This window comes from Periplaneta americana, chromosome 3, assembly GCF_040183065.1.
Source record: "Periplaneta americana isolate PAMFEO1 chromosome 3, P.americana_PAMFEO1_priV1, whole genome shotgun sequence".
NCBI lineage: Eukaryota > Metazoa > Arthropoda > Insecta > Blattodea > Blattidae > Periplaneta > Periplaneta americana.
In genome coordinates, this window is record NC_091119.1 from 196,097,332 (window position 1) to 196,109,715 (window position 12,384).

A 12,384-nucleotide genomic window follows, 5' to 3' on the forward strand; every position below is an offset into this window, starting at 1 on the left:
GCCACGTGGTTTCGCGGCCAGACGCGCTAACCGTTACTCCAAAGGTGGACTCATGTCTGTTTAACGCTACAATAAATACAAGTGCAGTTCGGTACTATTGCACCTTGTACTATTATGTTTCTCTGTAGTACCTCTACTTCTTTTCTCACAAACTTCTATAACTTTCTCTATATAATATTTATATCTCTCTGTACATAGCTCTGTCTACCTGTATACAGCGAGCCTGAGGACGAATGTAAGAAATTTCAGGATAACGTAGTTTGGGTTAACCTACAGTACATCGATTTAACCTGATATACCTATGTCCGAAATGTAACAACGGTTGGGAAGTTATTGATATGCGAACTTTTAGATGTAGAGTGGCATTATAGACGTATTTCTACGTTTTAGAACATTGTGATGTATGTATTTATTTACACTGCAAGTGGGCAAGCACCCGATGATAGTGTTATACACAATATAAACAATACACAATAAAATTACAACACACAATACAATTTATACAGGGACATCATTTTATTTTTACTTCAATTTTTATTGTACCTGAGTTTTTTAATGTACTTCACTCCCACCCCTTCTACTAGTAAACTTCCAACACAACCAAGGCCGCGTACATGCAGTCAAGCAGTAGTAAGTATAGTACGTTCCAGAAATATGTTCGCGTTTTCTAGTGACGAAACAGCTTTCAATATTGAATCATATTTTCGCACAGGTGTTGTCGTCCGTTTGCCTACGTCGCATCTCGATTTTCCCCACCTGCTTCTGCTCACGCCGCTGAAAAGGCTAGTGGCTGGGCTGTCTTAGTCTTTTCTGAAAACATTAATTTCTGTTAGGAATTGGACGTCTACGTAATATTATCCAACTGTTTAAAATAACTTAAATGAAAGGGCCTCGTTAATTAATTAATTGTCAAGTGATTCCCCCCCCCCTTTTACGATCCTCCGACATAACTGCTTGGACGGACAGTAGATAGCATGTCTGAGTAATTTTATTTTTTCGGATCGGATAGAAGTGAAGATTGAATTTACAGTACCTAAGGTACGTTTTTACAGAGTAGGTACAGAATTATTTCAACATGAGTTATTAGTACGAAGGACGAAACTGGTAATTGGAATTAGGTACAATAGTCTACAGTGCGATAATATGCACATTAGAACTGAAGCCTGTATCGAAATGAACGGTCACCATTTTCAAAAATGTGTTTAAATATCCATATTACGATTATTTTTCAATTTAACTTCATTCTCTATATTGTACGCTAATGTACTGTAGACAGTATAATATACACTGCAGAATGAATACGTTCGCATGGATAACTCATTTCGTGAGTAAAAACACTTGTACTGTATTTTGATTAAACAAAAACTTAATGAAAATTATCAAACTCGAAATTGCGATATTTCCTAGTTTACGTAAATGGATTAACTACTTTTCTTCCCTCCTATACCTAGTAAAGTGATTTGTTTTTATTTTACGCAGTATCATCGTACTCCAGTCGTGGGAAGGGGTAGCAAAAGGTACAGCCAGGTTAATATTAAAAATGTTAGTAAAAATAAAGTGATGTCCCTATACAATACACAATACAATTAGATACACAATACAATAAGAATACACAATACAATTATATACAATAATTACAATTAATAATAATACATAAAATAACATAATTAATAAGTGAACCTAATTTTACATTACAACCTACATATGTATAGGCCCTACATAAGTTTCACATTGGTACTGATAATAATCTTTCATTTTGCTCTCATCTCACTCACTGTACTGGCACTATGACACATTTCACTGATACTTTAGAACACATTTCATTGACACTATAAATTATCACTGATCGGAACTATTCACTGCACTGTAAAACCATAACTTCACTGACTCACCACGCTTCACTGATACAACGGTTCAAATAAGAGAAACAATTAAACCCTTATTCATACATGGGCACAATTTTCGGTTACATGAGGGACTCGATTTGAAATAGTTTGTTTACTAGGAGATGAGACTGCAGAGTAGAATGGGAAATATAAACTGCTGTGACCTGCGTCACCTTATCGTAATCGCTAAGGTGGCCAGTGGCGAATTATTAGGAAAGCGCTTGGTTAACGTGAGAGACTCGAAAACTTTTATTCAATTTGGCAAATTAATTCGGCAGCTTTAATCATAAACCTATTTACTATTTCTCCATCATTGAATTGATTTAAGTCACAGGCGAGAAATTGCGTAACTAGCCAATATTATTCCATCATGTTGTCTACGTTTATTTTCTTGAATATTCTGGCGTTTTTCAGGATTACTTAATAGATTTGCACATTCTCGACGTAAAATAATTTCAGAAAATCATATTTCGTTTTCTGCGCACATTTGATATTTTTTTATATAAATTTATTTTGGAAATAATACGTACAAACAACATTTAATTCCTCGTACCTTTTAATGCAGCATGTTTAAGGTATAATGTCGTATTTACTATACTATGCAAATGTTAAGATCATAAATTTTCTACGCAATAGTACGAAAAATAACATTTAATTTGTCTTACCTTCTAATTCAGCATGTTCTTTATGACATAAGGAGTAATGTAGTTGTATATTAAATTTGTTAATGCCTAATAGGATTTTCGAGCATAACATACATTGTAAGTTCTCCTCTTCTAAATAGCAAAAAAAAACTCTTCCTCCCATTTCTCATGAAATAATCATTTTCTAACGCGTACACACTGCTTTGATAATGTCATTATGCCACCACTGATATTGCTTATGAAACTGATATAGAACCTGCCCACGGCTAGGAGCTACGTGAGGGAGGAACGGGGACTGTGAAGATGATGTCACTCAGAGCGATAAGCTCTGTGAAGGTCAGTGAGGCACAAATTCTCAAGTGAGACACGATGCCCATATATGCCCTTATTCATACTTATAAACAGAACTACATTTAAACTAAACATTTCTAGTCTAAGACCCTCTTACAAGCTATTTTTAAATAATTTATCATTCAATACATTATTGAAAACACTGCACATTGTGATTTTCCTTGTGATAAAGGAGAAGAAGTTCAGAAGTCTTTGTAGTTGATGATAATGCCCAGGTCATCAGACATAGCAATATGGTGATGGAAAGGTCTTTCGTTAGTAACTGTTGAATGTAGTGATTACCTCTGGAGTTGGATTGTTCCTATGAAGGTATTTTAGTTGCAGTCACAAATATGTAACCCGAGGACTTACCACGCATCTCTCAGTATTGATTTGAATTTACGTAAGAAAGCCCACGGCAGTTTACACAACGCCTCCCCCTCTATTTTGATACCTTCCGAATATTATAAGTTTGGGTGTGGTTGGGAGAATCCCGTGCGTAAACATCCGAAAGGAAATCGCATTACGTATGTACATATGCAATATATAATATAAAACTTGATGTATTTTGCGGATATTTGTATGACACACCATTATCGTGGAGGATGCCATCTGTGCCCCGCGTCTGCAGCGAGAGCATGGTCCAGTGTCAGTCTCTCTCTGGCTGTCAGGGGGTGTGGACGCGCGCCGCGTTGTGGGGTTGCTTCGGTAACGTGGCGGTGGTGCTGAGTGTTGAGGGGTTGGAAGCGCGGGGGTAAACTAATTAAAATAAAGTCGAAATGAAATGGAAGTGTCAGCATTAATTAGCAGAGTTGCCGTATGAGTAAACAATGAGACCCATGCGGTTGTCGGCAGGGAAGTGTTAACCACAGTGCAGACATGAGACGATTGTGAAATTGGGACTTGCGTGTGATTGAAGGCCCTATTAAGAACTTATTTAGTGCCGTATTTTTTGGGGAGATGAGGTCCTTCTACCAACCACTGCGGAAGTGTGGAATCTAATCATTTTGTGTATATCATGAATAGAAACAGTTAAGTTTCTGGGTGTTGTTAAATGCAGAATATTCGTCAAGTGTATCGTAAAAACAAAATTAGCGTTTTTTTTTGTAATATTGAGGACGAATACCTCAATCCATCGTGAAAATGAATTAATTTTAACTTCATGTTACGTTAATAAACAGTTAACTGTCTGTTAAATGCAGAACATTCCGCAAGTGTCTCTTAAAAATAATGTTATCTTTCTAATATTGAGGACGAATATTTAAATCCATCGTTAAAATGAATTAATTTTAACTTCATATTACGTTAATAAACAGTGAACTTTCTGTTAAATTCAGAACATTCCGCAAAGTGTCTATTAAAAAATAATGTTATCTTTCTAATACTGAGGACGAATGTCTAAATCCATCGTGAAAAATAAATTAATTTTAACTTCATATTACGTTAATAAACAGTGAACTTTCTGTTAAATGCAGAACATTCCGCAAGTTTCTCTTAAAAATAATGTTATCTTTCTAATATTGAGGACGAATATCTAAATCCATCGTGAAAAATGAATTAATTTTAACTTCATATTACGTTAATAAACAGTGAACTTTCTGTTAAATGCAGAACATTCCGCAAGTTTCTCTTAAAAAATAATGTTATCTTTCTAATATTGAGGACGAATATCTAAATCCATCGTGAAAAGTGAATTAGGATTAACTTTATATTGCGTTAATACGCAGTTAAGTTTCTGGATATTGTTAAATGCAGAACATTCCGCAAGTGTCTCTTAAAAAAATTAATGTTATCTTGCTAATATTGAGAACGAATATCTAAACCCATAATGAAAAATGAATTAACTTTAACTGTCCATTACGTTAATAAACAGTTAAGATTCTGGGTATTGTTAAATGTAGAACATTCCGCAAATGACTCGTTAAAACAAAAGTAGCGTCATTTTCCTAATATTGAGGACGAATATCTAAATCCATAGTGAAAATGAAGTAATTGTTGGCGTTATTTTCCTAATATTGAGGACGAATATCTAAATCCATAGTGAAAATGAAGTAATTGTTGGCGTTATTTTCCTAATATTGAGGACGAATATCTAAATCCATAGTGAAAATGAAGTAATTGTTGGCGTTATTTTCCTAATATTGAGGACGAATATCTAAATCCATAGTGAAAATGAAGTAATTGTTGGCGTTATTTTCCTAATATTGAGGACGAATATCTAAATCCATAGTGAAAATGAAGTAATTGTTGGCGTTATTTTCGTAATATTAAGGACGAATAACTAAATCCATAATAAAAAAATTAATTGTAACTGTCTATTACGTTAATAAACTTAACTATATTAAAACAGTGATACATCTACGTAAAAGTTTTTAACTGTATCATGCGTAAGTACTGAAATATCACATTAAAATCTTCCTACTTAGTGGAATTGGAATTAAAATTTTAAAAAATTAAACCTCGTTTAAAAGTACAAAACGCTTCTTTCTTAATATTAAGACGATGTGTAGTATTGAAGTAAATAGCGATTAAACTATAAACTAATAAACTTTTATAGCGGCGGTAGATAAAGAATGAAATCTGTATACAATCAATAAAGAATTCTGGAATCTAGTTATCGTGTATGTCATGAACAAAATATACGTTTTTCAGTATTGTTAATGCTGAACATTTACACAAGCGTCGTGTAAAAACATAATAAACGTTATTTTTTAACATTTAGGACGAATATCTGAATCCATAGCGAAAACTGAATTAATTTTAACTGTGTATTATATTAATAACTTAACTATATCAAAAATACTACTACATTTTTGTAAAAGTTTCTTAAGTGTGTCATGCGTATGTACTTAAGTATCCCACTAAAAATATTCTTACTTAGTGAAAATGGAATGAAATTTTTAAAAAGTTTTAAAGTTTCTATAATATCATAGAGACTATTACGAACTTCATGTAAAAGTATAAAACGTACCCTTCTTAATATTTAAGACGATGTGTACGTTTGAATTAAAATTCGATTCAACTGTAATCAAGTTGTTGTTATAGCGACATCAGCTGAAGAATAAAGTCTTAAAATCTGTCAGGATCTGAATAAAATCAATAGGTATAGAATATCATACAAATGTCTTTTAAAACTAAGAAGCATTTATGTCTAAATTAGTGAAATCTTAATAATCTGTAACAATTGCATTATTTAAAAAAAAATTGAATGTAGAACAAAATCTTGTAACTTTTCCGTAAACTTTTTTTTATAGTGGTGTCAGTTGTGAACACTGAAACATTCGACTAAAGAAAATCTTGTTGCTCTACTGACAGTCGATAACAAATGAAGTTAACGAAATTTGTTAAGAATCTGTTTTTGGTACTACTTTCGAGTTACTACGCAAACATATTAATGAGAAAACATTTCATTCTTAAGACTAAGACAATGTCTAAAGCTATTGACAGCTAAATTACAAGCACTAAAACAATCGACTAAAGACAATCTCGCTGCTCTGGTGACAGTGGATAACAAATGAAGTTTCAACATTTATTATAATTCTGGTTTTTATAACTTCAGATTTATTACGCAGATTTCATGTAAATAACAGAAAGCGTACCATTACTAATATTTAAGATGATTCTTGAAAAACAGTTGATATTTGAATAAAAACACTAAAACATCAGACTAGGAAAATGTTGTTACTCTGGTGACAATGGATAACAAATGAAGTTTCAGATTATTTTTAAAGCCTTCGTAATATTACTACGAAAAGGTCATGTAGAAATGGAAAACTATTTTCCTATATATTTTATAACGATGGTTAAAATTCAGTGAAGTGTAACAATAGTATTACATTTTAGAAATTAGTTTGTAAAGAAAATTCGTGACATTGATATATTTTTTTGCGTATTTAAACATACGGATTAAAAAATCCTGCTCTTTTAGTGATAGCAAATAAAGACTTAATTCTCTTCCTAACAATTTATTTTATTAATCCCGTCTTGCTCGTAGATGATATGAATGGTGTACCATTGGAAGAAATGGAGTAAGCTGGACTTTACACGTGCCATTACTGCACGTAAACCCTATAGAATGCTGGACGATTTATTTTGTGTGCATAGACAAGAAGGGGAAGAGAGCAAAATTTATTACATAAATCTGAATATGAGAGATTTCGTTTTATGTTCAGCCCAGTGGTAAAAAAAATAAGAATATGCTTACATCGCTCAGATATAAAAAGTGGAAAAGAAAATAACTCAATTTTACATGGAATGAAGCACGATAAACGCTTTAACCCTCAAGAGGAGGGAGGAATGAAGCGACTCTGACGTGGGGGGTGAGGTGATTCGAGGGTAATCCAGTTATGTAATGGTTGTCACACGCTGCTATTTAAACATGTTAAAGTAACATAATTTAACAACCGCCACATGTGTCACTTCTGCCTCACGATCGATTTTAAAATGAAAATTCGGTTACTGTATTGATGTATAACGTCAAAACAAGGATACAAGGATGACGCTGAGGATCGGGGGAAGATTGACATTTCGTATAAAAGAGAACTCTTGAAGAATGCGGTTAACACTGCCGATAGTGTTTGTGTGTGAAATATAAGACTAGGAATTTTTCTTCATTGGGTGAAACATGAATCATTGATGAAAACACGAGAAATACAACACCTGAATCGTGTGACTGTTTGCGTTGTTAAGTAATTAGTGATGGAAGAATTTGTCCAAATTGAACAGGACAGGGAATAAATCAACGGAATCGTGTGAGTAAATGACTTATTAGACGGAAGAATTTGTCCGGAATTTTAAACTGCACAGAATAAGTTACATTGTTGAAGTGTGAATTACTAGGTATACGTTATTTAAGGAACTGTATAGGATTCAGGATTTGCTTATCTCCATCTGAGAAGTGTGTAGGTGCTGTGTGAAGAAAATAAATGCTATTAAAATACAGAAAATACTTCACTTGAAATGTGTGACTTTTGCTTTTAATGGACAGTAACTTTCACGGAAGAATTTGACCAAAATATTGAACAGATTGTCGGAATTTATTGAAATAGATAAACTCAAAATATTTTACAAGAAATGCTAATGAATAAACATTTCAACTTGTGGCGATAAGTGATCAAACTTAATTCACACTTAAATTTTTAAGTGAATCATATTGTTCAGCAATTTATAGCTCATAAGAATTGTCAACTCTAGGGAAAGTATAACTCAAATTTATTAAAAACTTGTGAATTGAAAATGTGTTGCAAAACATCCTAAGGAGCGAACTTGGATTCTGTTCCAAAAGATCTCTAGAACTCTTATTTTATTTTCCTTTTTTTATTTAAGAAACTCATTCGTGACAATATGAGTGAAGAATCAGTAACTAAAACTGTATGTGAAATATCCTTCAAAGTTGAACTCCTTTACAAGGGGAACTATCTGAAAAACTGTGGGATTCTTCATTTGAGAAAGTGAACGGTTCCAATTTGAAGGAAGTGTAAGCTCGCTGTGGAGAAGCTGTGAAGATGCCGACGTGTTTCTTGCCTTTGCAGACGTCGGGTCACGATCTGGGCACGGTCGCTGATGGAGACGGCCCGTCTGACAAGCATCGCGGGTCCGAAGACGCGGACTCCGAGGCGAGGTGTGGGTGGTGCTTCTTCAGGCCCAGGTTCCTGCAGAGGTACCGCACCGCTAAGTGGGTGCTCTTCTGGTTATGCTGGGCAGGCGCTGTTCAAGGTAAGTGCGCCTTATTACATTTAAACGCTCCTCTTTTTATAACGCTGTATTCTGTGTTTACATTGTCCCACCTAAACAGTTTTCTACCCCTTTTTGGTTGGACTTGTATTTGTTTTCCACTCCAAGCTTCATAACTGTAAAATTCATTCCTTCTCTTTGGATGTTCATCTCAGACAAGAGAACATTCCACATCAGAGAGAAACTTCAATTGGAAGTTTGTACACACATGTAAGTCGAGCATTACTTGAGTCTGCGTGATAGACAGACTTATTGAATCGCAGTGAAATTCCTTGAAGATCAGGTACAGATAATATAAAAATATACATTCATTAGGATCAATATTTAAGCTACTGCAAACCTAACCCTACCAATTATTTACATAGCAAGAGGTTTCTATACCTGCCAACAATCTTATATCTCCGTTTACCTATATGTACAGTGGACGTAAATATAAAATTACCACCCTTGAATCAGAGATAATCAAATGATCGACAAATTACATACTGTAGATGCCTACCCCAAGACACAAGTAACGTACAAAACCGTAGCTGATAGTACTATTGTATGGCACAAATATGGTAGGTTTGAAATATAAGGAAAAATATATAATTAGTACTTGAGTAACTTTTTACATGTCGTTAACGAAGATGAGTCAGTTGCGTCATACTTTACATTATAATGCAATCTAGTCAGGTTCGGCGTCGAGTCGGAGACCCGCAGTTATTGTTTTACTTCCGAACGAGGACTCGCAGTTGTTTTTCATCGAATCGGAGACTTGCAATTGTTTTTCATCGAGTCGGAGACTCGCAATTGTTTTTCATCGGATCGGAGACTCGCAATTGTTTTTTATCGAATCGGAGACTCGCAATTTTTTCATAGAATCGGAGACTTGCAATTGAGGAGCGTTTTCACAGAACTCGTTATCTACATTTTTTTTCGATTTTGAAGTTTTAGCGTATCCTTATGTTTTTGGGTCAGGAGAATCCAATAGTGCTATCAGAATTAAGCTAAACTTGGTAAGTATATCAGTAAATTGATCTTGAAATAAAAGAGATTTTTCAAACCTCGGTATCTACAGTTGTGTATTTTAGAAAAGATCTGTCTTGAAAAAAAAAAACAAGATTTTGTAGATAACGAGTTTTGTGAAAACTCCCCTCAATTGTTCTTCATCTAATTGGAGACTCGCTATTGTTCTTCATCTAATCGGAGACTCGCAATTGTTCTTCATCTAATCGGAGGCTCGCAATTGTTCTTCATCTATTCGGAGACTCCCAATGTTCATCTAATCGGAGACTCGCAATTGTTCTTCATCTAATCGGAGACTCGCAATTGTTCTTCATCTAATCGGAGACTCGCAATTGTTCTTCATCTAATCGGAGACTCGCAATTCTTCATCGAATCGGAGACTCGCAATTGTTCTTCATCGAATCGGAGACTCGCAATTGTTCTTCATCGAATCGGAGACTCGCAATTGTTCTTCTTTTAATCGGAGACTCGCAATTGTTCTTCATCGAATCGGAGACTCGCAATTGTTCTTCGTCTAATCGGAGACTCGCAATTGTTCTTCATCTAATCGGAGACACGCAATTGTTCTTCATCGAATCGGAGACTCGCAATTGTTCTTCATCGAATCGGAGACTCGCAATTGTTCTTCATCTAATCGGAGACTCGCTATTGTTCATCTAATCGGAGACTCTCAATTGTTCTTCATCTAATCGGAGACTCGCAATTGTTCTTCATCGAATCGGAGACTCGCAATTGTTCTTCTTTTAATCGGAGACTCGCAATTGTTCTTCATCGAATCGGAGACTCGCAATTGTTCTTCATCGAATCGGAGTCTCGCAATTGTTCTTCATCTAATCGGAGACTCGCAATTGTTCTTCATCTAATCGGAGACTCTCAATTGTTCTTCATCTAATCGGACTCTCGCAATTGTTCTTCATCGAATCGGAGACTCGCAATTGTTTTTCATCTAATCGGAGACTCGCAATTGTTCTTCATCGAATCGGAGACTCGTAATTGTTCTTCATCGAATCGGAGACTCGCGATTGTTTTCCATCGGATCGGGGATAGGCAGTTGTTTCCCATAGGATCGGACACTCGCGATTGTTTTCCATAGGATCGGAGACTCGCGATTGTTTTCCATAGGATCGGAGACTCGCGATTGTTTTCCATAGGATCGGAGACTCGCGATTGTTTTCCATAGGATCGGAGACTCGCGATTGTTTTCCATAGGATCGGAGACTCGCGATTGTTTTCCATAGGATCGGAGACTCGCGATTGTTTTCCATAGGATCGGAGACTCGCGATTGTTTTCCATAGGATCGGAGACTCGCGATTGTTTTCCATAGGATCGGAGACTCGCGATTGTTTTCCATAGGATCGGAGACTCACGATTGTTTTCCATAGGATTGGAGACTCACGAATGTTTTCCATAGGATTGGAGACTCGCGATTGTTTTTCATAAGATTGGAGACTCGCGAATGTTTTCTATCGGATCGTTGATTTGCGATTCTTTTCCCTTCAAGCGGAAATTTTCAATTGTTTTTCTTTCAAATCGTGGAGTAAACGTCTGCCACATAGATATTGTATTTTTAACATTATAGTATTATAAACGTATATTGCTCATATTTTACTTCTATTTTTGGCGCATAAAATTACATTTATTGTTTATACAGAATGAGCCGTAAGTAATTTCATTAATTTTAAGGGATTATCATTGAGGTATTTCAAACATAAAACTTTAGTACAATTTAGATCGTTTTCGCTTCCTTTTCGAGATGAAAATTATTTCATATGAAACATTTCATAGCGTGTTTTGGGAAAGCCTTTGATTGAATTCCCAATTTGCTCCCAATGGCTTGCATACAGGATACGGAAAATACATTACAGATACCTATTATATGCATTTGTACAATGTGCCAATACTTTTTTTGAAATCAGAAAATAAATTTTCTTTTGTAAATAATTATTTTGTATTATTGCTGTTGTGATTTCTGTGGCAGATTTTTAGTTTTACATTATATTAAGGAATAAACATTTTATTTTCTTAAACTTGCTTTTTACACAGATCTTATAGGGAAAACATTGAGTGTGCCAATGCTTTTTAGTGTTAGTGTAATTCCATATAAGAGAGAAAGCGAGTGCAGATATCTCCTCTCATGTAACCTAAGCCATGATAACTTCTCGAAAGAAGGTGAGATATGTAATTTTCATCTTACGATGTTTGGTGACACATTAATGAATTTAAATACAATTATAGTCACAATCATGCCATGGTATGAAAGAAAAATTACACAACCTCGAGCGGGAATCGAACCTGCGACTTCCTGTTCTCCGGTCAGGCGCTCTGAGATATGATCATAGTATCGAACATTACAAATGAAGCGGACGCACGCGTTATGAAAACGCTGTAGTTTTTCAGAGGATTCAATCCTAGATCAGTGAACAAAACATCGCAATAATCGAAGTGAGGTAGAATTGTCTGTACCAGCGTCTCTTTTAATTTAAATTATGTCAGTTGAAGGAAATAAAGTATAAACTATAAGTAGTCATATCACCTGTAGCATTAAAACTGAAGTGAATTGCTACGAAATAAATCAAACGTATCAACAGAAATTATGTGCCATCTTTATGAGGCTCATTCTGAGTGTATATGTCCGAAAAAATCGTTCCACTTACGTGGTGTCCTTCACTAAATATATTGCCCAAGATAAGACTTGTTTCAAGTTCATTAACGTCCATTCATTCTTGATAAAATCCTCACAACGCATTGACGGTGATTTGCGCTTATCGCGAAAGCATGTATA

General features: G+C 35.0%; 1 protein-coding gene across 4 annotated transcripts in view; it reads left to right on the forward strand.

Moving 5' to 3' along the window:
* Oatp26F (Organic anion transporting polypeptide 26F) overlaps positions 1 to 12,384 on the forward strand; it is a 387,249-nt gene that overhangs the window by 149,876 nt on the left and 224,989 nt on the right. For all 4 annotated transcript variants that reach the window (XR_011331492.1, XM_069822440.1, XM_069822441.1 and 1 more), the window contains exon 3: positions 8,392 to 8,575. Coding sequence is in view for 3 of the 4 variants with exons in the window: in XM_069822440.1 (XP_069678541.1) it covers positions 8,392 to 8,575 (184 nt within the window). In the remaining variant the exon portion in view is untranslated. The remainder of the gene's footprint in view (positions 1 to 8,391; positions 8,576 to 12,384) is intronic.